Source organism: Punctularia strigosozonata, assembly GCF_000264995.1.
Source record: "Punctularia strigosozonata HHB-11173 SS5 unplaced genomic scaffold PUNSTscaffold_9, whole genome shotgun sequence".
NCBI classification, from domain to species: Eukaryota; Fungi; Basidiomycota; class Agaricomycetes; order Corticiales; family Punctulariaceae; genus Punctularia; species Punctularia strigosozonata.
The window spans coordinates 1476993-1501526 of record NW_006767441.1 but is presented as its reverse complement, the minus strand read 5'-3'; the positions used below and the strand labels follow the sequence as shown (position 1 = coordinate 1501526).

Genomic DNA, 24534 nt, shown 5'->3' with positions numbered 1-24534 from the left:
GACCCCGCGCCTCTTATACTCCGACAAGGGCCGTTGCCGGATAACCACGATAACCCCCCTTCCAGCAACAAGCTTTACCCATTCAGCTCCGTCAGTCCGACGTTGTGCAGCACCGTGTCATCCAACATCCCTTTTCTCTCTGGTGGACATTCGGCCGCCCTGGAACCGTGGCACTACGTCTGTCTCAGCGTACAGCAGCCCGAGGAAAGGAACAACGTTATCCGATCTATGTAGCATTCTTGCACAATGCAGCCCTCTTCTGTGCCGTGGACGTGAGCCTCGTGTGAGGCCGAAGTTCACACAACGTTCACACGTTGGTCGTGTTGGGCATTTCTTTGTACGGCATAATAAGACTGCCGAGCAACAACAGCAGAAAATTGTATGTACATGCATACGTCGCAATGAAGTCGGAGTCGAGCTTCGAAGCAGAGGAACTGACAATCACCTTGTCTTCCTTGCAAGTAACATCTGAAACATGACGGCAGCTGGTCACTTATTACGCCAACCGTCCACTCGTCACAGAGTCAAGGCACTCAAACGCGGGTCGCAATCTCGTTTCTGGGCGGGGCCAAGGTGCTCCTATATTATGCCAGAGCTACATGTAGGCTGGCGGTCGTATGTGTAAGAGAAATGAACAAGTCGTCACATCGAAGGAGTGGATGGTATAGATCCGGGAATATATCAGGCGAAGACAAGGATCCATGTATCCGCATAAACGAAGTCCGATGTGGCACATAAATACTACGTATGAAGACCGTTCGTTGCGGGCGGGCACTGCCCTCCGTCGAGCGATCAGGACGAGGTCGCCGTGGCGGATGGCGACGCCGTGACGGTCTTAGAACCCCCACCGCTGCTGCTGTTGTTGTGGTTGTTGATCGCGGGGATGACGACCTTGACCACGATGATGATGACGATGATGATGATGAGGACGAGGGTGATCCAGAAGCAGATCCATCGCTTCTTCCGTGCGCCCCGAGCGGAATCGACCGCCTTCTCGGTGTATCCGAGACTGCAAGGAGAAAACCGTGAGTTGAGTGGCGTGGCTCCCGACCCAAGCGGAAATCCGTCTTACCCGGCTTCGGTATCCTTTTCGACGTTTTGCGTGGTGGCTTCGATGGTGTTGATCTGCTCGTCTTGTTGTTCGACGAGAACACTCATCTGTGGAGCAGCGTCAGAGGGTAGGAGTCCAGATACGAAAGGGGGCATACATCATTGAAGAGCTGCGCGAGTTCACCCAGAGTCCGCTCGATCCGTTGAATGTCGGCGTGACGCTCCTGCACCTCCCGGTACGCGGCGCGCGATTCACCGTAGCGGTTCGAGTTCATGAGCGCTTGGGAGAATATTTGACCGCCAGATTCATCATTGACGACGGCCTTGACCTCCTCCGGCGTTGCGTCAGGTTTGACTAAAACGCACAAATAAGTAACGTCAATCAACATGATGTAGATTATATGCGCACCGATCTTGAACTGGCGCTCCATCCGCTGCTTGTAGCGTTGCCGGTACTGTTGCTCGACGCCCTGGTAATTTTGGATCGCCTCCACGAACTTCGACTTCACCAGACCGGTCTGGAAATATGGGTCACAAAAAGCGATGAGCATCCACGCCGTCGGGGCGCACCTGCTGCTTGCGGATCTGGCCGTCTCGCCCAGCGCCACCCTGTCGCTCGAGAGTCTTGATACGCTTCTTCAGGTCGCTGCTCAAGGCGCTAGTCTCATCCACAAGAGCGTCCAACTGCTGCTGATTCCGCTGCGCGGCCGCATCATCGGTGTTATTCAACGAACGCGAGTGTAAATCGCCAATTCGCGACACGTTATCGTTGAACGTCCTCAAGCTATCTTGGATGGACGAAATCTAGAAAGGAACGTTCGAATCTAGAACCGCATACGAGGGTGTGCGTTACAGACCTCATCATAAAAAGCCGTCATGTCACCTGCGCCTCCTCCTCCGCCGTAGTTGGTTGTGGGAACGAGGTTCGCCCGGCTGTCCTGCACCTCCGACATCTCGTAGCTACGGTCATCCTGTTGTGCGTAGGGGTTCGCTCTCCGTGAGTACCCTCCACCTCCCCCATAGCCACCAGACGCTTGAGTAGGGTACGAACTGCAAGAAAGTGCGGGGTCAGCGAACGCATGGAGGACGACGCGACGTAGCAACGCACTCGTTTGATGAGGTGTAGCCTCCCCCGCCTTGCTGGGCCTGTCACAAAGCATTCGTTGGCTAGGTCCGCAGACCATAAGACACATATGCAAGCTTACCCTCATTGCTGCGAGTCTGTCTCTGGCCATTTTCGGTGATCGTCGCTCGTCAGACAGAGGTTGTTGTGATGGAAGTGTGAATACGTGGGTCAGGCTGGGGATACGGGTCGTTACGTTGGAGTAGTCGGGGAACAATCAATGCCGCCCGAGTTCAAAGGTAGGTAAATGCGGGTAGGAGGGGTATTAGAGCGCGGTGGGAGAACAGGACAGCTCGTTCGATGTCGAATGCCGTCGCGCGAACTCATCACGAGCACCGCCTCGCGGGAAGCGGTGATATATCCCGCACGCGATCACTGCTTGCACGGTTGTCCCGTCCCGCATTTGCCGGGGGCAGTAGTACAAAATCGCTCACTGCTCAGTCGAAGTGCTCACGAAGCGACGCAATAACAGCTGTGCAACGACAATCGCAGCTGTCGATCCGTCAAGTTTTCTGCACAGTTTCTATCATGCGGCAAGGGCCTCCCGAAGCACCGCTATCTGGCGCTCAAGCATCTGTCGACTCGGTCCACCAATCGACTGCCTCCTCTCCACGCTCGCCTCGAAGTCGAAGACCTGGTGGATGTCTTCCTCGAACTTAGTATTTAAGGACTTGTAGTCCTCTAGTGTCAAATCGTTGAGCTGGCACTTCCGAGCCTCCGCAAGCGCGACGGCCCTTCCCGAGATATGGTGCGTCTCGCGGAACGGAATCTGTGCCCGGCACGTCAGACCAATCATTCCGATAGCAATACACGGAGATCTTACCCCTTTCCGCACGAGATAATCCGCGAGGTCGGTGGCGAGGACGTCCATGGTCAAGGCTGCCCGCATTTTCTCGGGGTGAACCTAGAACAAGATACAGCTTGAATGATGCATGGGCAGTGATTTATCACAGCCCGTACCTCCAATGTTGCAATCACCCCCTCCGCAATGCGCAGACAGGCATCCATGGTGTCGACTGCGTCGAAGAGCGGTTCTTTATCTTCCTGTAGATCCTTGTTATACGTAGAAGGCAGTCCCTTCAGCGTCATCACAAAGCCGGCCATCTGGAACACAAGTATCAGATCCACGACAGCACTAACAAGATAGGCACCCACGTTTCCGAACACCCGACCAGATTTTCCGCGAAGTAGTTCGAGGGAGTCAGGATTCTTCTTCTGTGGCATGATACTTGATCCCGTTCTGAAGATCTGATGAGCGCCTCAGACACAAACGATTGAGAAAATCACTCACGAGTAAGCATCGCTCAAGGTGACGAACCCGAACTCCGCAGTAGAGTAGATGATCAAGTCCTCGGCGAGCCGGCTCACGTGGGTCATCGTCAAGCTCGCCCACATCATGAATTCGACGATAAAGTCCCGGTCGCCAACGCCATACATGCTATTCTCTGCCACGGAGTCGAAACCGAGCTCCTCTCGGAGGAATTCGCGGTCAACAGCGAAGGGGTTGCCGGCAAGACCGCCACTACCGAGTGGAAGCACAGAGACACGGGGTGTAAGTTGCTGCAGACGCTGCAGATCGGCCTTGAACGAGAAAGCGTGTGATAGGAGGAGGTGAGACCACCGAATGGGTTGGCCACGCTAGTCCGGCCGCGCAATCAGATGAGATACAATCACCTTTAAGATGGGGAGCATACCTGAAGGTGAGTGTATCCAGGAAGAAGGTAATCTTTCTCCTTGTCAGCGCGCTCCACCAAAACGCGCAGGAAGTCCTTCAGCCCGCGTTCAATGCTCTCGATCTGCTCGAGCAACCAGAGACGCATATCGGTGGCCACTTGGTCGTTACGGGAACGGCCAGTATGCAGTTTGCCTCCGAGAGGGCCGATCAATTCACTGAGCCGGCGCTCGTTCGCAGTGTGAATGTCTTCATCATCGGCCTGAATCTGAAACTACAACTCACAGCAGTTCATTAGTGTTGTGTATGCAGGGCACAGTTTAGGACTCACAGTTCCGTTCTCCCACTCTTTCCCTACGGCGCGAAGACCATCGGCAATCTTCTCGTTTTCGTCTTCGGTGAGGATTCCCACTTTCGCCAGCGCTTTTGCGTACGCGATTGAGCCGTTGATATCAGCCGCATACATGCGTTTGTCATATTTCAAAGACTGGTTGAACTCGTGCATGCTGAAAACGCGCTCTTGAGCGTTCGCGAATCGCAATGAAAGCTCCGAACGCACAGCGGATCGGTTTTGCCTGTGAAACGGCCACCCCAAAGCTTCTGTTTCGTCGGCAAGTTGGACATGGCTGTATCTCGACAGTGACGGACGACCGTTGAACAAGCGTCGAGGCGGAGAGTATTACCGTCGAAGCCCGAGTCATTTTGGTCAAGTCCCGAACGAAGGAAGCCCGAAAATCTGCGTCACGTTACGTCCTGATAATGATGGAATTACTGTTATTCTACCATTGTTACATACTCAATTGGCTGCGACGCAGGCTTGCCGCGATACCCCACGTACTTAGGAGTATATAGCCGAGTCTACCTCGGGTTCTTGCAAGTGCTTCAGCTGGAACCCGCAGTTTCTCAACCGAAAGTGGGTCAAGCGCGGCGCTCCTCCCAGTTCAAGCACCATCACCAACAGCCATACTACTGCCATGGGTGAGGCTCCCTGTCTCAAAGCGCTTCAGCGAGAGAGATAGCAAGGCGGCTCTGGATCCTTACGTGCACGTTGCATCAGACCTGCGCACCCTCACCGACTCTCTCTTCCAAGTGGATCAAAGTGGGTTAGCGAAGCTATCGGACATACGCATCCACTTGAGCCTTGGGACAGTAGAAGAGGATTGCTATGACGCAGCGTATACTATGGTGGCTTGCGAGGAGGCATACGCACGATCATTGCCGCTGCATACGGGGTCCTCATCCACTTGAACTGTTTATGAACCCACCTTGGCGAGGTGCTCAAATACTAGGAAGAAAACGGGCAGCAAAGGAGCAGACAAACACTCCACTCTTGCAAGGCACTTTGTACTCATTAACGATCCCTTTTCATACCCTCAGCGACAATGACGGTCAAGACGATGAAACTCGGTGGTACCGCTTCCAACATCGAGGTTGCCAAGATTGGGGTGCGCTTGGTATGCTCTGTTGCACATTGAGCATGCGTTCTGATGCCCTTCAGCATGGAATTATGATGATGACGTTCGCGTGTTCGAAGGCATACGAAACGTGCGCTGACTGTTTTGGTACAGGTTCAGACCAACCCCCATTCCCGACGAGCAATGCTTTGAAACTATCAAGGCAGGCTGTGACCAGCTGCCCTCGGGCGCCAAGATGTTCATCAACGCCGGTGGGTCTTGCTCGCCGCGATTTCTCGGGAAGGACGTCTGATCGCGCGGGTGTCCTCACGCGTCACATAGGAGAATTCTACGCTCAGGACCTCGGCCCCGCGAACTTAGAGCTGCTCGCACGCTTCTACGCGAAATACCCCGAGTACGCGGAGAAGACTTTCCTGTCCGTCAAGGGTGGCGCGACGCCGGGCACGCTCCAGATGGACGGCTCGCCCGAGAACTTGAAACGCAGTGTCGACTTCATCCTCGAGAAGCTCGGGCCGCACAAGCGTCTGGACCTGTTCGAGTGCGCACGCGTGGTGCAGGACCCGCCGATCGAAGAGGTGATGAAGACGCTCCTCGGTTTCGTCAAGGAGGGCAAGTTTGACCACATCGGAATCAGCGAATGTGGTGCGGCAACGCTCAGGCGCGCGAACGCCGTCGCCCCCATCGTGGCGGCGGAGATCGAGGTCAGCCCTTGGGCGTACGAAGAGGAGACCAAGAAAGGTCTGGCCGTGGCTTTGTTCAAGGCTGCTCCGAGGCGGAATGCTAACTCAATTACAGTCATTGCCACCGCCAAGGAGCTTGGGATTGCCATCATTGCTTATTCGTAAGTGTCCGAAGTGAAGACGCGGTCTCGCAGAGGACTGATTCAGACCTCAAGGCCGCTTGGACACGGCTTTCTCACCGGTAAACTCGGCCCTCAGGACTTGGAAGGTCCAGTGGTTTACTTTCCGCACTCATCGTCCTGTTCCTAACCGTCACGAAATGTCCACAGCCGGAGACCATCGTGTGGCGATGAGTCATGTTAAGGAAGGCGTGAGTGGAGGGCGATTTCGGCATAACAACGCGGCATTGATATTCCGAGGTTCTATTACAGAACTGGGACCACAACGTCCAGCTCGTCGAGACGATCCTCTCTGTCGCGTCAAGGAAGGGTATCACCGCCGCTCAGCTGTGCCTCGCGTGGGTGGGCTCTTTGGGCTCGCACGTGATGCCCATTCCAGGTTCTTCGTGCGTCTGTCTTCGTTTACGCTTTCGAATCATTGTGTGCCAACCCCAAGCCGTGCAGGAGTGTATCCAGGAAGCTCGAGAACCTGGCGGCGGGCGAGATTGAGCTCTCCGAGACGGAGGTGCAGGAGATCGCAGACGCGATGGCCAAGACCGGAGTGAAAGGCGAGAGATTCATCGATGCCCCCCAATATGTCTCCAAGCTATGGGCATGAGTGACCCCAGTGCTCGTGAATTGGCAAACTTTCGCACATTGTCATCTCGTTCTTGTGTTTACTGAGCATATTCCTCCTTTTCATGTTGCCTCTCTGCTGTAGTTGTTCGACCGTAGGTTTGTCCCCTGTCGCAACCTATCTACGAACCAAACACATTTCCCGTGTTCAGCTACCGGGACCTCATCGGCAATCTACCTACCTACCTACCCGTTATCCCCTGTCCCTGGGAGTCATAATTTGACAGCGGTAGGTATATTTCCGGCGCGGTCCCAATAGCGGAACAACCGGTTGCCGCACCGCACGTCAATACGCACGGCTTGGCGCACACAGTGCATCCACGGCCCCCGTGAGCTGTTATACAGCCGACACGCCGCTTCAGCACTGGTGCAGGTAAACTAGGTACATGTATGTGCTACTATGTGCAATACATTACCTAGCGGCGGCCCACTTCAGCCGTCACCGCGTGTCAATACAGGGGCTTCCGATAGTGCAGTAAAAACCCACCCACCCCTCAGCAAAAAACCCTTGTAGGGAAAAACAAAATGGGGGTGGGGGGAAAAGCATCACACGAAACGGCCCCGCACGACGTACAGCGAACGGCACACCCGGGCATAACAGCACATAACGTCCGGGAACAGTCTTGGATGGCATGGAGAGGCAATACCCCCGCGCTCGAGGACAGCAGATGACCGTGTCGCGCCTACTGCGACTCCGGGCGTATGGGTGACGGTGTACGGTATTCGAAGACGAGGGACGCAAGCAGGAGCCAGGGGGAGCGAACCGCGCATGAAACTAGTGATAGCAACAGCGATGGAGCGTCATCCGGACCGAGTCCGAGGCATCCATCCGTAGAACAGGTGTCAGAACACCACAAACGTATCATAGAACGTCGCCCAACGGTCTCGTTAGGCACATCGTAGTCGGTGAGATCTGCCATGACGCTCTCGTCTTGGCCCAACGGTCTCGTTGGAGTCGTTTCCATGACGCTCTCGTCTTGGCCCAAGAGAGCTCAAAAACTGAACTTGACGAACTTCCCACGAGCCCCAGTCAACATGGGGGGCTGTCCCCATGCGGGTCTGGCCGAATTTACGGTCGAAAAACTACAGACTGTAGTTTAGTCTACAGTACACCCACTAGTGTATCTCGGCCTGCTGCTGTCATGGCCGCTCGACTGTCACGCCTGTTTCTTCCTGACTGGACCCAGAGACTAGTGTACGAACACCAGCTAGGCCATCAGGAAAAACCGTGCTAAAACGTGCTCATTTAGTGGCTTTAGAGGGTTTCGGTACCCGATAAGCGACTCTTTCGATAGTCCGATTTTACCTGATGAGAATTCTTTGCCTAGGCTGGTTTTCGTTTCGGCGGGTCGAGCTCGAATATGTGCAATTGAACGCATCGGTCACTGTCACGCTAGGCTCACACACGGGTGCAGTGTTTGCATATAATTACCCTACAGCACTCCAACAGTTACGACTGTGATCATGTTGAACGCACTTCTCAGCAACACGCCCGTCGTGAAGCTGAATCCGCTGTATAGCCCTGGTCATCCGATCCGTTCCTACTCTCTTCCCTGCCACTATTGTAAGTACTTCTAATTGTCGTCTTCCAACCTGACTTCGATTACCACTCTGTCTGCCTCGACGAGCTCCGTGGAAATACCATCTGGTGGACAGAAGTGCTACTCTTATTAGACGACTCGCGGATTTCCAATATGAAATCCGACGCATTGTTTCGGATCGACTCGGACAGTACGAGAACAGACCTTACCGGCGCAGGGCGCGTGGTCGGGAACACCCTCAGCAAAGGAGGAGACGCTATCACGAATCTGCTTGCCGCAACAGGAGAGCGAGTGCTTGGGCTGGGGCCGACTGCTGCAGTCGTCCGCTTCCTCCGTCACTTCCTTGTACACGTCACTCCTCATCTCACATGTGGTCATACCCTCACCACTCCGACCTCCCTTTCATTGCCACCAAACTGTGACAATTGCTCAAATAGCGCACATAATCTCCTGATTTATCTCCGGACATCAAAACAGCCGATGTGCTCTCAGATTGTGCGCTGTCTGCTAGGAATTTCTTGCCCCTTGTGCCTGTCGGCAATCCGACTCGCTATGTGCGATTATCCGTCATCTCGCGGCAATGTTCCTGGTGTTGTACACAGTAGGCAGCTGTTGCATAGGACATGCGAGAAGCTAGCCACAATCATACAGTAAGCTTGCAGGTCTATCGAATTTCCGCGACGTGCTCACGACGTTAACACCGGACTGTAAGGACTGACGCCATGATCGACAACGTGGTCTTAGCCGCACGCTACCTCAACGCTCTCGTCAGGCTGTTAGGACAGGAATGCCTCCTTCAAGACCAATCAGTCTGCAGGCTTCGCGTCGGCATAAAAGACCGAATTGACTCTTTGGATTGGATTGCCGCTACGGATCCATCGATCCGGGAGTCTCTCAACGAACTCCGAGCACTGCTCGACGTGAGCCACATGCTTAGATTACAACAACTCACCCCGGAGGCGATGAGTAGGATCATACGACACATTGATGGCAATGACGAGGAACGGGCTTTCTCACTATGCAGTATGGCCCTAGCTTGCCGTGCATTACGCCGACCGGCGCAAGCCGCCATTTTTAAGACCCTTAACATCGACAACCCCCGGATTTTAGACGCTGTCGCCTCCGCTATCAATGGTTCACCCCAGCTCGGCTCGTATGTGCGCGAGCTCTGCCTTGAAATCAAACATCACACAAGCGGGGATTGGCTGGAAGGTTTATCGCGGTTTTCGACTCGATTGAGTGCCCTATACGTCGTGAAGATACAAGGGGTGTCGTGGACGGCGCTCGGCGCGAACGCGAAGCAAGCTATTCTTCAAACCGTCACTCGGGCGCCCGCCCTCGTTCTGCAGTCGTGGAAATCTTTCGAGACGCAGTCCATGCTCGACATTATGCTCGCCTGTCAAAATCTGGAATCTCTCGCCGTGCGGTTCTGCGAGCTGCGGACATGCAATGTAGACCAAACGAAGCCAAACGTTGAAACATCGTTATGCCCATCCCTCAGACATATCGAGCTCGCGGACAACCTGCGGGGAGCAAATAACCTCGGCCATACGTTGCTCTCTTTCACCAAGCTCGATAGTCTCACCTCGGTTACTGTCCATCTGTCATCGATAATGAAACAGCACATAGGTGGTATGGTCTTGCATCGCTTGTTGACACAGGTATCATGCCCGAAGACCTACCTTCACGTGTCACGAGTATGCGATGTGTGCGCTTCTGGTGACAGCGACTCACCGTGGCCCACCTCACAACAGTTCCTAACTCTGTTGGTTCCGAGAGCCCTCGACGAAGGCGAGAACGCTTCCACCGACCTTGAGGACTGGTTTTACGACGTCCTCTCCGTTCTGTACATGCCCGGTACACTCTGGATGCAGTCCACGATAGTTGGAACCGACGAGCGCGAAGCACACCTTTCGACTTGGCAACTTCGATCTCATCCGCGAATATCATCGTCACCGGTACCGCCCGGAATCCGATGGTTCCCTCCGAGGGCTCTTGCATCATACGACGAAGACGAACATCTGGAAGAGAGGTGGCGCCGCGCCGTGGTCGTTCGGCTCTCCCGTCTGAACGCAATACCGACGTATTGCGTTCACCGCCCCGCCGGAGACACGGTCGCGACGGCGGGGTCTGCGCGAGAATTTACAGCGAGTTGATGGAACGTCGACCAACGGTCTTCGGGATTCTCGCAATTCTCCCTTTGGACTCGCCCTTGCCTGGCTGATACATAGGTGTTCTTGAACAGGGGACAACAAAGTGATAGGTAGTGGCCTGGTTATATGAGAGAGGTGACCCCCTAGCTGGCCTAGGGCCTCCGTGACACTTGCATGAGCGCCGACAGTCCATCCATGGCGTCTACTAGAACAACGTCGCACACCGCGCGTCCGGATTACCTGCCGATGACAGCGAGGGTGGCACAAGGAGGGTAATTGAATCGTAGATGGGTACATGAAGGAGAGACCGTCATCTATTTGGTTCTTCAACTAGATCTATGAAGATGACGGCAACGTCTCAAGCGGAAAGATGACGGCTAGCGAATCCGTATCCGGTGGGAATAGAGGGGGGGGGAGGTGCTCGATGGACGACCATGCAAAAGTACCCCAGTATCAACGTTGCGAGCACTGCGGGATACATAGCGGTGAGGCCTGGGTGCACATTTCTCTTCCCCTAGCATTTTATAGAGCAGCGTTTCGCCCGCTTCGGCATTAGACGACGATGCCGCGGCGCACGGTCATCTTCCAGATTTCGATCCCGTCCCAGTCGTCTTTCTCCCACTTGACGTCGCCTTTCTCCATGGCCTTGACGACCTTGCGCTGCGGGACGCGTTCGACGGCAAAGCCCCAGTCCTCTTTGGCGGACAGGAGTGCGCTGGCGATGAGCGAGGGGTCGCGACGCTCCAGACATACATAGATCGGAGGAGACTTGTTGGAGGAGGAGGGTGTGGAGATCGAGGCGAGATGATGCAGGGTGCGCAGGAGAGGCTGCGTTAGTGAGGACGAGTACAAAGTGTCGGCGGTGAGAATGAGGTCGAAGGGCGGCTCGAGGGGCGGCGTGTCATCGTCTACTGACCCGGATGCCCACCCGGAACGATCGAGCGTCGATATCGCGCGAGGGTGGTCCCAACCCCATTCCTCAGGCGGCACGGACCAATCGAGCTCACGAACCGCAACCTGACCGGACCCCGCAGGGAGCTTGTCACGATTACGAGAGAGGTTGCGTTCTAGCAGGGGCAGGACGACGGGCACGTCGGTGGCGAGGACATCCCAGCCTAGACTTACGAGTGTTAGCCTGCGAAGGGAGAAGAAGCTATTGAGTCGCTGCTGCTATGCTTGGAAGATGGCTCGTGCCGGGCGGCTACGCAGGCTGCATGCGAACGGGAGCTCGGGGGAGCACAGGATTTCCGCGCTTATGGGCATGTGTGTTGCCGTGTCGTAGTCAGCGGCAGCGCCGAGAGAACGATTTAATCCGCAGGGACTTGCCCCTCTGCGCCGTAACACGATATCCCGGCACGCGAACGGGGAACTCGCGAGAAAATGGATATTAGATGGATGTATGGCGGACGCACGCACGCTGTGAGCCCGAGGCCGCTGCCGAGTTCGACGGCGCGTGGTCTGCGTCGTGGATCAGGGCCGCGCGCGGTTCCACTGCTACTGTTGGCGGCGCCGGGGCTGGCAGGAACAGCATCACCACGAGGCCTGAGCTTGGGCTTGGGGCCGTCGTCGGCGAGGTAGAGCGCGAGGCATTGCGCGCCGAGCCAGAGCGTGCTGCCCGTCGTGTCCCCGCCGTCGTCGCGCTGCTCGAGCTCGAACGCGACGGCGCCCACCGCGCAAGTGATCCTCGGGAGGTGTTTCGTGCGATGGGCGGGGAGCATGGCATATGAGCAGGACCAGAACACAATAGACCCGGCGAATATTATATGTATTTTTGCGGCGAGTGGGAGCAGCGAAGTGAAAGCTGGTCGCCACGCGTGGTAACCACCACGTCCTCCTTCCGCCCTCCCCTCCACCTCGCGGCCTCTCGTTGCGCGCGCCCTTCCTCCGCCGCCGCCCCCGCCGCCCCGCGATCCGCCCATCGCCGCGCGCTCGCCGCCATGAAGGCCCTCCTGCGCTCCATCGCCAACCGCGCCCTGCGCCCCGACCGCGACCAACACCAAAAACCCCCGCCCCCACCGACCACAAACAAGACCCATCCGACGACGGAAAAGCTGCCCGCGCCGCCCCCGCCCGTATCGCAAGACGACGCGCGCCCGCCTCCGACCCCGCCGGCCTCGCTCAAGCCCCTCGCCGTGCCCCGCAACCCGTCGTCCGAGGAGAGCAGCGGTGGCCATTCTACCACCGCCGCGCCGCGGGCCTCTCGTGAACGCACGCCCTCGCCTCGCCCGGCGACCTCAACCGACACGCATGCAACACGCACCGAATCTCCCGAACCAATGTCCAAGTCCATGTCCATGTCGAGCGCGAGCGTCGCCACACGCACCCCCGCGGACTCTACAGGCCGCAAATCCGCGAGGGCCGCTGCAGCGCCGAGCAGCCTCACGCCTTCCACGTCCACCGAAGCGGGTGCGACGACGACCAGCAAAAAGGTCGCCTTCATCTCGCCCCCGCCGACCCCCGGGCCCGACCTCACCCTCGCGGACGCCTCTCCCCAACAACAACCGGACGGCACGGGGCCACTGAAGACCAACGTGTCCCTCTTCCACGCCAAACACACGCACCCGCACGCCAAAGACCGCGAGCGCGACCCGCGTGGCTCGACTTCGTCCTCCAACGGCGCCTCCTCCTCGCGCACCGAGCTCGGTCTCGGCGCAGCCTCCAAAGCGTCCTCCAGCACCGCGCGCCTCCCGCTCTCTGCACCCTCGCCCTTCCCCGACAAGGACAAGGCCTCCGTCAGATCGGGCACACCCTACTCGCAGATGACCTACAGCTCGAGCCGGATCCTGGCCGCAAGCAGCTGGAGCGAGGGCGCGGAGGAAGACCTCGTGAGCAACCTGGGCCCGCGCGAGCGGACGCGGCAGGAGGTGCTCTGGGAGATCGTGGCAAGCGAAGAACGGTGTGTCTACTTTGTCCTTTCTCTCTCCCCTCTTTTGCCTTCCGTTGTAGATCGAATTTAGAATCTGACGGGCCGTCATGATGCGACAGATACGTGATCGAGCTTCAAAAGCTGAAAGACACATTTATCGACCCCCTCCTGCACCCCTACTCCGCATCCTCCCCGCTCACCCCGCTCGGTTCGCCTGGCGCTCAGACCGAATACGACGACTACATCGGCACGCCCCAGTCGCACCACACCCAAGCCCGCGTCGACTCCCCGCGGGAGTCCATTGACCACCTGCCTATCGCCTCGCGCTTCCTCTCGTCTCCGAGGCCCAGCACTCCCGGCCGGCGAGAGGACATCAACGGCAATGGCCACAATAACACCAACAACAATAACAGCCACCGGGCACTGGACAACATCGACGGCGAGAGCCTGGATTCGGACGAGGAGGACGAGGGCGCGGACCGGATGGGCAAGGCGTACACCTCCACCGTCGGCCGCGTCCGCGGTGCGACGAGCCCGCCCCCGGGCGGCGGTGGCGGACAAATGAGCAAGCTCAACCACCCGCGTTCACCGTACGGAACGACCGCGACTAGGACGTCGACGTCTACCCGAGGCGGCAGGGGCGCGGTCCCCTTTCCCTCGCGCTCGCATCACTCGCTCCCGCCGCCCGCCCGCGCGTACGACCCGCGCGCGTCGTCGCAGTCGCTCGGCCGCCAGTCGTTCGTAGACGAGCCCGCGTCACCGCCACCGCCGCCACCGGGGCGCAAGGCGTCCGCGAGCACCACGAACACGTCTACGTCCAGGGTGCTACGCAAGTTCAAGCGGAGCAGCGCGAGCGGGCCTCCAGAGGTGGTGGGCGTGGCGCCCGGGCAGCTGCCGGAAGACCTGCGGAAGTGCCTGGAGGTGATCGAGGGTGCGATCTATAACGGGCATGATATCTTGAGCAAGAGCTTGAGGAAGCGGTATGAGGAGCAGTATCCGCTCGTGCGGTCGTTGGCGGACGTGTTCGTTGCGAACGTAAGTATGCGTTTACTCTGAATACCGATCGTAAACGCCGGGATGCTGAGCACGGGTTCGTTTCACTATAGTCGCATATATTACACGGGTACGCGACGTACGTTCTCCACCTGGAGCGCGCCCTCGAACAAATCGACGACGCGCTTTCTACCGCCGCGGCCTCCAAGAAACCCAAGAAGCAAAACGCGGACGAGTGGCTGCGCGTGTGCGGCCTGCTGCAGAAGCTCGAGCTCGCGGCGGCGGACAAGGGCGAGACCGGGCTCGCGATCTCGCTCTCCAAGCCGTTCCAGCGGCTGCTCAAGTACCCGCTCCTGTTCCAGAACCTGCTGTTCCACACGGACCCGTCCACGTTCGAGTACGAGAGCACGCTGCAGATGGTGGCCGAGGTCGAGACGATCGTGCGCAGCATCGAGGACGAGAAGGTGCAGAAGGAGGAGCGGGACAAGACCCGCGACGTATGGGCGCGGATCGAGGGCCTCGAGAAAGTGAAGCAGCTCGCGCTGCCTAAGCCGAGTCGGTTGCTCGTGGAGGAGCGCCAGATCTTGGGCGCGGGCGGCCCTCCGCCGTCGTCCTCGCCGCCGGTCTCGAACGGGAAAGTGAAGGGCAAGACGTCGTTCAAGAGGTTGAGCGACGTCCTGCAGGGTGGCGGGTCGAACGCGGTGGGCGGAAAGAAGGATCTGTGGTTGGTGGTGTTCAACGATGTGGTGCTGAGGTGCCAGAGGACGGGCACGACGAGCTTGCCGATCACGGCGACGGTGAACTCGAGGACGAATTCGATGCCCGAGTTGCAGGGCAAGACAAAGTATGCGACGACGGGGAGGAGGCATTTGCAAGCAAAGCCGAGGAATCTCTACAAGTTCCTGAAGATAGAAACGTGGTCCATTGGGGACGTGGTCCAGCCGCAAGGCGTCGTGGCGATGGAAGAGTACGTCCCCGTGTATTGCACACGACTGACTTATGATTGACAAGCCTGGATAGCGTTGCCCGCCATCACCGGTCGCAACCCCAAATCTCCGCGCAACCGAGGATCGTACCGATGCCGGAAGACGACGAAGACGAAGACGGCGCGAACGATTCGGACGACTCGGACCGCAAGAGTAAGATGAGCTTCTCCTACTGGGGCGCGGACAAGGTCACGCTCCAGAAACCCGTGCCCAAGCCGATGAGGGCGACGGGCTCGTCCTCGCGCGGTGGGCGTGGCGGCAGCGCGGCGCAGACGACGGCCGCGTACGCTCGCGAGTCATCCGCCAATGCCAAGTTTGGCACGCGCATGGTCGCGAACGATTCCCCTACGACGCGACCCGCAAGCCGGCGCACGACCGCGACGCCCGGCGGTGCCAGGCGCCCGCAACCCTCTGATGAGGGCCACAGCGCGAAAGCGACGGTCACGACGAGGCCGGCGTGGAACACGGGCGGCTCACGCGCAACGGCGACACCGATCCCCAAGCGCGCACGCAACATATCCCAGACAAGCGCCAGCCGTGCGACGACCACCCCGAAGCAGCTGTCGTCGCCCGCACCATCCGAGGACTCGGGCGTCGGGCTGTACCGCCAGATGATCGCCAAAGACTCCTTCCTCAAAGAATCCGCCTGAAAAGAGACCTGAAAACGAAAGAACCCAAAAATTCTGCCCATTTTGCCCTCCCCCCTGTTTTCTTTTCGGTTATCCTTATTATCATCACGAGTACACTCACGATGCTTCACGCTCCTTCATCCCTCTGGTTTCCTTTCCTCAATCAACCTATCTCACTCGCTCACTGTGCCCTTCTCGCTATCTGGCTCTGCGTGTCTCAAACATCCGGAACGATATCCACTCTCATTATTCCCTGCGCGCCGTGCTTCCCATCTAATCTCTCTCCCCTCGGCTCGTCCTTATATCCCCTCCTCGATATCCTAGTTATCGATACCATAGTATGCGCGCACTATTCCGATCCCGTTGCTCTCGTTGGGCACGCTCATGGATCGTTACATATCTCTGGAGCCTCTGCAATGTCTTTCTTCTGGCATCGTTCCTACTATATACACTCACAAGCACAGTCGCTCCTTCCTCCTTCGTCTCTTCTACTAGCCTCGACTCGATGAACCATCGCCCGCAGGTTTTGTTGACATAGAATACGAACTGTATTATGATCCATGCTTTCGTCGTGTGCAATCTGGAATCTTTTCCTCTTTCTTCATCCTCTTCTCGCTTTGAGATCACGCTTCCGCCTTGGCGTCGTAGGCAGCCTCGTGAATGCTGACCGCCCTGCCGCTCGGGTCCGAAGCGCAGCCCCAGTCGCCACGAGGTATCCACCTGAAGAAGTGCCGTACGTGGTCAGAAGGGTACCGAGGAAGACGAAGGGCCGACGACTTACCGTACGGCGGTCTTGGCAGCGGCTTCGCTTGGGAAGAGACCTTAGACGCACATGAGAGTCAGAAAATAGCCCAATATGCGGCTGAACGCGCATACTGTCGAAGACGTCGCGAATGTAGTACGCTTCCTTCGTGTCCGGCGTATCTGTCGGCCAACGTTCTGCGCGTTTCGCGAAGTCTGCGTCCGACACAACGCTCGCTGCGAGGTCTTTCATGCTGCACGATAAAACAAGTCAGAGGTCACGATGCCGTTGACATGCTCGTGAGGCAAGCGTACCCATCGATCCACGAATAACCGACGCCGTCGGAGAACTGCTCCTTCTGCCGCCATAGGATAGATCGAGGGAGGTACGGCTAGTGAACACAGTCAGCACAACGATTCCTCAACACGGTAGGTGGCGAGCACACTACCTTGCCATCAGGCGAGCAGTCAAATGCTTTCCGGAGTAGGTACTAAGTGTCGTCGAGAATCAACGTCAGGCGTCTACTATAATGTAGACATCCCTCGACACACCTTCTCCATTTTGGGGCAGCCATCGGCATCTGTCTCCTGTGCCGACCCCTTGCTGAACATCTTCTGCTCAGGGTCGATGTTCATTGCCACTTCGAGGAAGGCCTTGTCGAGGAAGGGAACACGGGCTTCGAGGCCCCATGCCATGGTCGACCTAACATCACTCGTAAGCGTCACAGTGACAAAATTCTTCGTTAAACGCACTTGTTAGCGCGCAAACAGTCCGCCGTATGCAAGTTCTTGACCCGTCGGACGCACTCCTGGTGGAACGACCTGGCATCTGGCGCGGCGTGGAAGTAGAGATAGCCTGCACATACGCGTATTAACTCGTGAACTCGTCAGTGCGAGCGAAATGCACGCCGAACCTCCAAATATCTCATCGCTGCCCTCGCCACTGAGCACCATCTTCACGCCCATCGCCTTTATCTTCCGGCTGAGCAGGTACATCGGCGTGCTCGCGCGGACGGTGGTCACGTCGTACGTCTCCAGGTGGTAAATGACCTCCGGGATCGCGTCCAAGCCTTCTTGAACGGTAAACACGTACTCATGGTGGACGGTTCCCAGGAAGTGCGCCGCTTTCCGGGCCATCAAGAGATCGGGCGAATTCTCCAGACCGATGGAGAAGGAATGAAGCTGAGGCCATGAGATGATTGTCTCTGCGATAGAACGTCACCGTTGTTGTGACGAATCCCCATGATGCGATAGGCTCACCAAGTTCTGAGACCGCACCTGGTACAGGGCTGGCCGGACCGCTCCTAAGCTCTGCAATCTTCTTTTGGCGGGCCTCGAAGTGCGCCTGCGCGACTTTCTCCGTCTCGCGCGCGGCGATGGCGGCAATTAGACTGCTATCTAGCCCGCCGCTCAAGAGGACACCAAAGGGAACTTCGGACATGAGCCGCTTCCTGACCGCCGCCTCGAGCGTCTCGCGGATGAGCTTCAGGTCGGCCTTCTGTGTTGGTATCGGCGCATCGGGAGCCTCCGAGTCGCCTTCCCACCATGTGGGTTGGAAGTAGCGCGTGGTAGAGTTGTCCGTGCTGTCGTAGACGTGGCCCGGGGGGAAAGAGAGGATGTCGTCGCAGTCGTCGACAAGTGACTTCAGCTCGGACGCGAACCATACTGCGCCCGGGCGCTGCGAACTGCGGCCCATGTATAATGTGGTGATACCGATCGGGTCGCGGGCAGCAATGATACGTGAGGGAGTGACGGACTCGTCGAGGAGGACAAAGGAGAACATGCCGTCGAGCATGTTGCATAGCGCCTTGTCGTGTTTCTTGTACTACAGGTTACGGGATATAGTTAAGATGAAACTCGAGATACACTGCACATCGGATGCTCGTACCAATGGCAAGATGACCTCGCAGTCCGAATGGGTCTTGAACTTGACATCGGGGCCAAGGCTCGTACGCAGAGCAATGTGGTTGTAGATTTCTCCATTGACGCAGAGGATAGTCTTCCCGTCCTCACTGACGAGCGGCTGGGCACCGGTATCTAAACGCGTTGGTCGCGTGAGATCATGGCAGACGAGGCAAAGACCGTGGGTGGCTCACCGACGCCGACGATGGCGAGACGTTCATGCACGAGCACAGCGTCCTTGCCGACGTAGCACCCCGACCAGTCCGGTCCACGATGCCTCTGCTTCTTCGAGCACGCGAGGCACCGGGCTCGGACAGTTGCTGGTTTGTCGATGCCGTGAAGAGCGAAGATACCGCACATAATCGCAAGTTTGTCGTAGTGACGGCCAGAGACGGATCGCGGTTAAGTAACGCAAGCTCGTTGACTCGAGTCTCGTTCCAACTGTTGGAGCTGCCGAGGTCGTATCTACCTGGACGAGGATAATCCGCGACCCGCCAACGCGGACCAGTCGGCGACTCCAGTCCGACGAAAATCCATGACTCGGGAAAAGAATGATAAGATTAGGCGGAAGACAAGATCTAATCGCGGCACACCAACTCTCCCTTTTCAGGACGTCGACGCCGATGAGCTCAACCCTATAGCCCAACCGAATCGAAGGAAGCTGGGCCGAGGATACGAAGGCTAAGAACTATTATATGTTCATAAATCGGAGCGCGTAGAATGAACAGTGCTCTATCGCACTCAAGTTGCCCGCGTCCATGCAATGTCCGATTACTCCCAAATGACGCAGCCAACATGTATATTATTCATACGAATGGGTTGTGATCCGAAGCTCACGCTCACGCCCATAGCCTGAGGACATGATCGGGGACATCGTAATATCTCCCGCCTTTCACTCCAACTTTCGCCATCGTATCCGCGATCTCCTGAACCTCTGCTTCAGATAGCTCGATCTGGCCGGCCGCGAGATTCTCAAGCTTCCGCGATGGGCTCCTACAGCGTAGATATACGATGAGTGTAAGTCTCCGTATGTTGTTAGCGAGAAGACGTACGAGGATCCGGGAAGGGGCATGATATGCGGACCTAGCGAGCCTACCCATGCGAGGCAGAGCTGCGCGGGAGTGATGCCCTTCTTCGACGCGATGGAGGAGATCGTCTCGACGAGCTGCACGTTGTGCTTCCAGTTCTACAAACGACGAAAGTTCCAACGTCGTTTTACAATAGCAGAACCTTCCGCTTTTTGACGCTTACCTCTTCTTTCAGGCGGCTCCCGTGTAGGCGTAGATCACCGGCTGCACAGATCGGCGAGTCAGCACGGAAGACGAAGGAGATGAACGGAGACTACCTTCGAGATCCTTGGGGAGGAGTTTACCCGTCAGGAAGCCATGACCGAGCGGTCTGTTAAGACCTTTAGGCATCAAACGGGCGACGCAGGCGCCAACGGCACATACGAGTAAGCAGCAATAGCAATTCCGAGCTCGTTGCAGGTAGCGATGACTAGTTAAAGACAGGTCAACACATCTTTCCAAATAGGGACCCATGGAATGGCGATCACCTTTCTTGGTCTCCTCTTCGTAGGACCACGGGCTAACCTCGATCTCGACAACCGCGATTGGCGCAATGGCGTTCGCCCGCCTGAGCGTCGCGGCGCTGCACTCGCTAATCCCAATATGGTCAAACTTACCCTCCTTGACGAATCCCAAGAGCGTCTTCATCACTTCCTCCACCGGCGGGTCTTCCACCACACGCGCGCACTCGAACAGGTCGAGCCGCTTGTGCGGCCCGAGTTTCTCGATAATGTGGTCGACGCTGCGCCGCAGATTCTCGGGCGAGCCATCCGGGTCGAGCGTCTGCAGCTTTGCCCCACCCTTGACCGAGAGGAAGGTCTTCTCAGCGTACTCGGGGTACTTGGCATAAAAGCGCGAGAGCAGCTCCAAATTGGCGGGTCCGAGGTCGTACGCGTAGAACTCCCCTGCATGACAGAATTGGTCGAATTGAGCTATCGATAGAAGGAAGGAGCATCTGGAATTGCCAACCTGCGTTAATGAACATCTTCGCGCCAGGGGGAAGTTGGTCGATTCCGGCCTTAATGGTTTCGAAACACTGTTCGTCGGGGACGTGCGTCGGTTTCCAGCTGTGTAAAAGGTCAGGGACAATATTCTATACTGTATTCGGAAGATACTAACGTCATGAGCATCACGCCGTGCTATAGATGTTCCTTTCAGCCTGGAAACCCACAATGGAACGAAATAGACCGAATTCACCCCAATCTTCGCGACTTCTGCGCCAGACGCCGATCCACCGAGTTTGATGGTCTTGACCGTCATTGTAGCTCAAGTCTGAAGATGATGAGAAACGGAGGAAACGACTTATGCAATAGTCGATGAGGAATTCGAGGTTTTTGCTCCTATTTATATGGAGAACACGCTGACGTGGATCTGAGGGCCGCACAATGCCAAGTGATTCATGGTCCGCTGCCGGAGGTGACGAATCCGGATCTGTACATTGGTCTTCGCGGCAACAGGTGTACGACGACGTTGTGCCGAGGACGACCTATACCCACGGATCGACGACCGCGGGGCGATGTGTACGCCCGTCATTGATAGCGACCCACGTTGAGCCACCTCCGAACTTCTCTGAACGCAGATCAACAGGACTAGTGCTTCGGATGCCGACGAACTGCGTTGCCTTTGGAGTTTCGCTGCCTTTGCAGGCCAGGCGCTCCGATGTTAGCTGAGCGTGCGATAGGTGATGGGATGACCGGCGCAGTAAGTGACAAAGCGGACGAGCATTTTAGCTGAGAAGCTAGCTAACCTAGCAGCAGCTGGACTCTGTCCGAGGCGAGACGCTCCCCGTCCCAGCCGGCACCTTCGAAAGAGGCAGCCTACCCCTCCACTGCCAATCGCGTTGCCGAGCACGCGCTCAGGGCCGATGATGGTGGTTTTCGTGCTGTCGGTTGTAGAGAGGATTTCAAGCTCGAGTTCCGAGCTTGCTTTGTCCAACCACGCTCTTGTGTAAATCTGATTCGGTACTCCTCCAAACCATCCGACAATATGGAGCCATCACGCTTTATCACGCTTTTGTAACGTTTTGGCGGGGTCACAGGGGGTGTCACTGGGACCGAGTCCAGTACGAAAAAACCAACTCCTTCCCCTTACTATATGAGATCGTCTCTTCGGCCAGATGGTCGAATCGGCCAGTCACTGACACGTCACATCTCCGCGCTGATGTCCCATCAGAAACTTTGGTACTCCGCTCGGGGTGGCCGACTCGTCCTCGACAGACGATTTTTCGTACGATGTCTGAAGCTCACGTTCTATTATGAAGGATGTAAGCTACAGTAACAGCAACAATTTACAGCTAGCCGTGAGTAAGAACATAATCTGAATGAGTATCGTGGTGATTAAGAGTCAAGGTCGTCAACAAGCATGTTTGAATCAGAACTCCCCGGGCAATCATGCGAGGCTTCATCAGATGTTGGGTCGAGAGATGTCAGATGCGATGTGGAATCGGGGCAGGCTCTTTGCGCAGAGCGTCGGGAAGACTTGAAAAGGCCTGCAAACCGGTTGAGCTTGCTCTCGAACAGCGAGTCTATCGTACTTTGATACTGTCGTCCAATTCGGATAGTGTGTGCTCCGCTGCGTTTCTGGGTTCGATCTGCACCCATTGGCAGAGCAATACTGACATGAAAATGAGTGAATACTTGTCTGTCGTCGCGTTGCCTGACGCGTTGCGACGCGTTCAGTGTTTGAACTCCGGCCGGCTGTCATCCGGCATTGTCGGCACCACATCACACAGCGTGACTCGACCGACATTGTCTACCTCAACTTTGAGCAGTGTAACTCGCTATATTATGCTCTCGAAACAATTGAAAACACAGTATATTGGGACAGTCAAAAAATGAAGTCGAACTGTGCCGTGGAACGTGAGATATAGCAGGGTGGCCGATTCGACGATGTGGCCGAAGTGATGATCTCATATAGTACGGGAGGAGTCGGAATTGGCCATGCCAGCTTTTGCCTTCTGTCTCTTACCGCTCGGCTCCTTGAACTGTATTTTCTCATCATGAATGCGGATGATTGGTCCGCGGAAATCGGATGGCCGCAGACGTAGCTGTCGGTAGGTAGGTAGGTAGGTAGGTAAAACTTGGAGCTCCATTCGTCGATCCACGAAGGCCCACATCTCCGAAAGATCGAAAGATCGACTCTGAAGGAAGCCGAGAAACAGGCGCGAGCTGATTGCGCTGCTCCCGGGGGTCTCGAACTCGATCCTGCAGGCGGTGGATGTGTTCCGTTTCTATCTCGATGTCAAGTCTGTGTCGCTCGGTACGAGCAGGATCGTCTGGAAAAGAGGTGCTCGAGCTCGGGTTCTTGAACGATATCAGTGACCTTATCAGTAAAACAAGCGATGCAGTACTCGTAGACATATGTATTCACCTTCGTACTACTGGTGAAACAGAGGATGCTGCTCAGTTTGGATGTTTACTGTCAGTGATGTCGACAATGTTCGCGTTCACGACCAGCTTTTCCGCGACGAGTTCTTGAGATACTAGAGGGTAGTCTGGTAGATGGCTAGTAGTGAAATGGGGAAGAACTTCCAATTGCGTCCGGAAAAGGTTGCACTTGACGCCAAAACGCCAACCCGCAGCTAGATTTGAACAGATCATGAACATAACATTGTGGCATTCTTAGATATAAAGCAAACACCCGTAAGCTTTGACATCGCATGGACGAAGTTCATAGGGAATCTACGAAGGACCCAACAAGCTGAACGTACGTATTCCCGCGGAGGAGATCGTTGTGCTCTTCCTTCAGCGAACCGAAGTCCCACTTGATCCGACCCTCCTGGCCCTCCAGGATATCGGTAACGGAAGCTCCGAGCCCGGCAACGATCGCCTTGCTCTGGACGAGATCCACGAGCGTATCCCCCGTCGAATGCAACACGAACCACACGATGCCGCCCTCCCTCTCTCCCTCCCTCTCGGCGTACTTGGTCACATCGAACCTCTCGTACGGAGGCGGGCCAAACGCAGCCTCAACGAACCAGCCGCGGTAGTCGGGGAAGCTCGCGAGGAGTAAATCGAGGTCGTAGATCCCCTCCGATACGACTACGGCGTGGATGGAGGTGAGCAGCGCGCGCGAGGGTGTGAGGGTCGGCGTGACGCCGGACGAATCGCGCACGATGCAGGACAGCATGTGTGCCGAGCACGAGTGTCCGATGAGGACGAGCCGGGACGGGTCGTACGCCTTTGTCTCGTCAGGGTTGGGGCCTGCCCAAGTGTGGACGAAATTCAGGAAGGCGAGGGTGTCCTCGGCGTGCGCAGGGTGCAGCAGAGCGGTGTCCGGGGTAGGCTCGTTCGGTGTGAGACGGTAGTTGGGCACCGCGACGGCGCAGCCCGTGCGTTTTGCGAGGGCTCGAGCGAGATCCGCATGATGGGATTTGTCCTCGCTACGTGGATTCAAGGCATCGTCAGTGAGAGCTCTACGCTCAACCCAGGGTGATGCATGGACTGGCGTTCTCTTGGCAAACGCAGCACATAATAAGGTGCTGCGCGCCGGACAGCCGTAGAGAGGTCGAGCAGGATGCATACACGCATCCCTCGAGGAAAAACATGGGTTGAACAGGCCAAAGGTATTCCGTACTGCAATTGCACAAATCTACAATAGGCCACGACGACTCACGCACGCCAGGCGCCGCCATGAACAAAGCAGAGCAACGGCCCAGGTTCGCTGCGCGCAGCTCCGGATCCGGGCACGTATAGATCGAATTGGTGCGCCGAGGTGGCGGTGAACTCGATGTATGCGATATCCTTGTGCTCGTGCAGCTCCATGGCAAGGGAGAATCTAGCCAATGATGCTGCCGTCGTCTGAAAGGTGGGATTTAAGTAGCGAAAGGTATGACTACAGTAGTTGAAGCCGGAGCCGAAGTGGTGACTTCGAGTTCCGAGCCCTGGGAGCTGTGACTCGTACGGAATCGTACCACAAGGCAG

The 24534-nt window shown here is 56.8% G+C and overlaps 9 protein-coding genes across 9 annotated transcripts; 3 read left to right on the top strand and 6 right to left on the bottom strand.

Moving 5' to 3' along the window:
- Positions 1-545: 545 nt before the first annotated feature.
- PUNSTDRAFT_144946 (t-SNARE) lies at positions 546-2503 on the bottom strand. Its single transcript, XM_007385706.1, has 8 exons — positions 2256-2503; positions 2159-2196; positions 1908-2100; positions 1621-1854; positions 1460-1568; positions 1209-1405; positions 1073-1158; positions 546-1009 (listed from the first exon to the last, which is right to left on the bottom strand). Exons 1-8 carry the CDS (start codon positions 2283-2285, stop codon positions 793-795), a joined length of 1104 nt encoding a protein of 367 aa, XP_007385768.1. The 5' UTR covers positions 2286-2503; the 3' UTR covers positions 546-792.
- A 54-nt stretch (positions 2504-2557) lies between these two features.
- On the bottom strand, positions 2558-4533 carry PUNSTDRAFT_105239 (argininosuccinate lyase). Its single transcript, XM_007385705.1, has 8 exons — positions 4405-4533; positions 4177-4351; positions 3868-4119; positions 3465-3811; positions 3329-3413; positions 3134-3277; positions 2997-3077; positions 2558-2942 (listed from the first exon to the last, which is right to left on the bottom strand). The coding sequence occupies exons 1-8, from the start codon at positions 4467-4469 to the stop codon at positions 2700-2702; spliced, it is 1392 nt and encodes a 463-aa protein (XP_007385767.1). The 5' UTR covers positions 4470-4533; the 3' UTR covers positions 2558-2699.
- Positions 4534-5227: 694 nt separating this feature from the next.
- PUNSTDRAFT_136153 (aldo/keto reductase) lies at positions 5228-6717 on the top strand (the record flags this gene model as incomplete). Its single annotated transcript, XM_007385704.1, has 9 exons — positions 5228-5290; positions 5344-5363; positions 5414-5511; positions 5582-5998; positions 6056-6101; positions 6156-6208; positions 6270-6310; positions 6372-6505; positions 6564-6717. The coding sequence occupies 9 exons, from the start codon at positions 5228-5230 to the stop codon at positions 6715-6717; spliced, it is 1026 nt and encodes a 341-aa protein (XP_007385766.1).
- Positions 6718-8997: 2280 nt separating this feature from the next.
- Positions 8998-10431, top strand: PUNSTDRAFT_136152 (uncharacterized protein; the record flags this gene model as incomplete). The annotated part of the gene is made up of 1 exon (XM_007385703.1): positions 8998-10431. The coding sequence occupies one exon, from the start codon at positions 8998-9000 to the stop codon at positions 10429-10431; it is 1434 nt and encodes a 477-aa protein (XP_007385765.1).
- A 549-nt stretch (positions 10432-10980) lies between these two features.
- On the bottom strand, positions 10981-12146 carry PUNSTDRAFT_71007 (uncharacterized protein; the record flags this gene model as incomplete). Its single annotated transcript, XM_007385702.1, has 2 exons — positions 10981-11592; positions 11955-12146. The coding sequence occupies 2 exons, from the start codon at positions 12144-12146 to the stop codon at positions 10981-10983; spliced, it is 804 nt and encodes a 267-aa protein (XP_007385764.1).
- A 357-nt stretch (positions 12147-12503) lies between these two features.
- Positions 12504-16210, top strand: PUNSTDRAFT_105231 (Dbl domain-containing protein). The gene is made up of 4 exons (XM_007385701.1): positions 12504-13324; positions 13414-14329; positions 14401-15254; positions 15308-16210. Exons 1-4 carry the CDS (start codon positions 12705-12707, stop codon positions 15921-15923), a joined length of 3006 nt encoding a protein of 1001 aa, XP_007385763.1. The 5' UTR covers positions 12504-12704; the 3' UTR covers positions 15924-16210.
- Positions 16211-16264: 54 nt separating this feature from the next.
- PUNSTDRAFT_121573 (glutamine-hydrolyzing asparagine synthase) lies at positions 16265-19033 on the bottom strand. The gene is made up of 11 exons (XM_007385700.1): positions 18740-19033; positions 18532-18680; positions 17904-18468; positions 17558-17848; positions 17397-17499; positions 17196-17346; positions 17093-17134; positions 16959-17035; positions 16779-16897; positions 16684-16723; positions 16265-16622 (listed from the first exon to the last, which is right to left on the bottom strand). The coding sequence occupies exons 1-11, from the start codon at positions 18903-18905 to the stop codon at positions 16526-16528; spliced, it is 1800 nt and encodes a 599-aa protein (XP_007385762.1). The 5' UTR covers positions 18906-19033; the 3' UTR covers positions 16265-16525.
- Positions 19034-19384: 351 nt separating this feature from the next.
- PUNSTDRAFT_136148 (aldo/keto reductase) lies at positions 19385-20872 on the bottom strand (the record flags this gene model as incomplete). The annotated part of the gene is made up of 9 exons (XM_007385699.1): positions 19385-19538; positions 19598-19731; positions 19797-19837; positions 19891-19943; positions 19997-20042; positions 20101-20517; positions 20582-20679; positions 20732-20751; positions 20810-20872. 9 exons carry the CDS (start codon positions 20870-20872, stop codon positions 19385-19387), a joined length of 1026 nt encoding a protein of 341 aa, XP_007385761.1.
- Positions 20873-23225: 2353 nt separating this feature from the next.
- On the bottom strand, positions 23226-24383 carry PUNSTDRAFT_105224 (alpha/beta-hydrolase). The gene is made up of 2 exons (XM_007385698.1): positions 24227-24383; positions 23226-23993 (listed from the first exon to the last, which is right to left on the bottom strand). The coding sequence occupies exons 1-2, from the start codon at positions 24373-24375 to the stop codon at positions 23282-23284; spliced, it is 861 nt and encodes a 286-aa protein (XP_007385760.1). The 5' UTR covers positions 24376-24383; the 3' UTR covers positions 23226-23281.
- Positions 24384-24534: the final 151 nt, after the last annotated feature.

Bases quoted from the DNA above. Each gene is read 5' to 3' on its own strand.
- PUNSTDRAFT_105239 (XM_007385705.1), bottom strand. From the start codon at position 4,469: ATGTCCAACTTGCCGACGAAACAGAAGCTTTGGGGTGGCCGTTTCACA. The intron at 3,078-3,133 runs GTACGGGCTGTG...ATCTTGTTCTAG, and splicing joins GGGTGATTGCAACATTGGAG to GTTCACCCCGAGAAAATGCG. The intron at 2,943-2,996 runs GTAAGATCTCCG...TGCCGGGCACAG, and splicing joins ATTATCTCGTGCGGAAAGGG to ATTCCGTTCCGCGAGACGCA.
- PUNSTDRAFT_105224 (XM_007385698.1), bottom strand. From the start codon at position 24,375: ATGGAGCTGCACGAGCACAAGGATATCGCATACATCGAGTTCACCGCC. The intron at 23,994-24,226 runs GTGAGTCGTCGT...GAATCCACGTAG, and splicing joins CATGGCGGCGCCTGGCGTGC to CGAGGACAAATCCCATCATG.
- PUNSTDRAFT_105231 (XM_007385701.1), top strand. From the start codon at position 12,705: ATGTCCAAGTCCATGTCCATGTCGAGCGCGAGCGTCGCCACACGCACC. The intron at 13,325-13,413 runs GTGTGTCTACTT...ATGATGCGACAG, and splicing joins ATCGTGGCAAGCGAAGAACG to ATACGTGATCGAGCTTCAAA. The intron at 14,330-14,400 runs GTAAGTATGCGT...GTTTCACTATAG, and splicing joins CGGACGTGTTCGTTGCGAAC to TCGCATATATTACACGGGTA.
- PUNSTDRAFT_121573 (XM_007385700.1), bottom strand. From the start codon at position 18,905: ATGTGCGGTATCTTCGCTCTTCACGGCATCGACAAACCAGCAACTGTC. The intron at 17,036-17,092 runs GTAGTGTGCTCG...TGTGTTCACTAG, and splicing joins ACTGCTCGCCTGATGGCAAG to CCGTACCTCCCTCGATCTAT. The intron at 16,724-16,778 runs GTATGCGCGTTC...TGTGCGTCTAAG, and splicing joins CATTCGCGACGTCTTCGACA to GTCTCTTCCCAAGCGAAGCC.
- PUNSTDRAFT_144946 (XM_007385706.1), bottom strand. From the start codon at position 2,285: ATGGCCAGAGACAGACTCGCAGCAATGAGG. The intron at 2,101-2,158 runs GTGCGTTGCTAC...ACTTTCTTGCAG, and splicing joins GGCTACACCTCATCAAACGA to TTCGTACCCTACTCAAGCGT. The intron at 1,569-1,620 runs GTGCGCCCCGAC...CCATATTTCCAG, and splicing joins GCCAGATCCGCAAGCAGCAG to ACCGGTCTGGTGAAGTCGAA.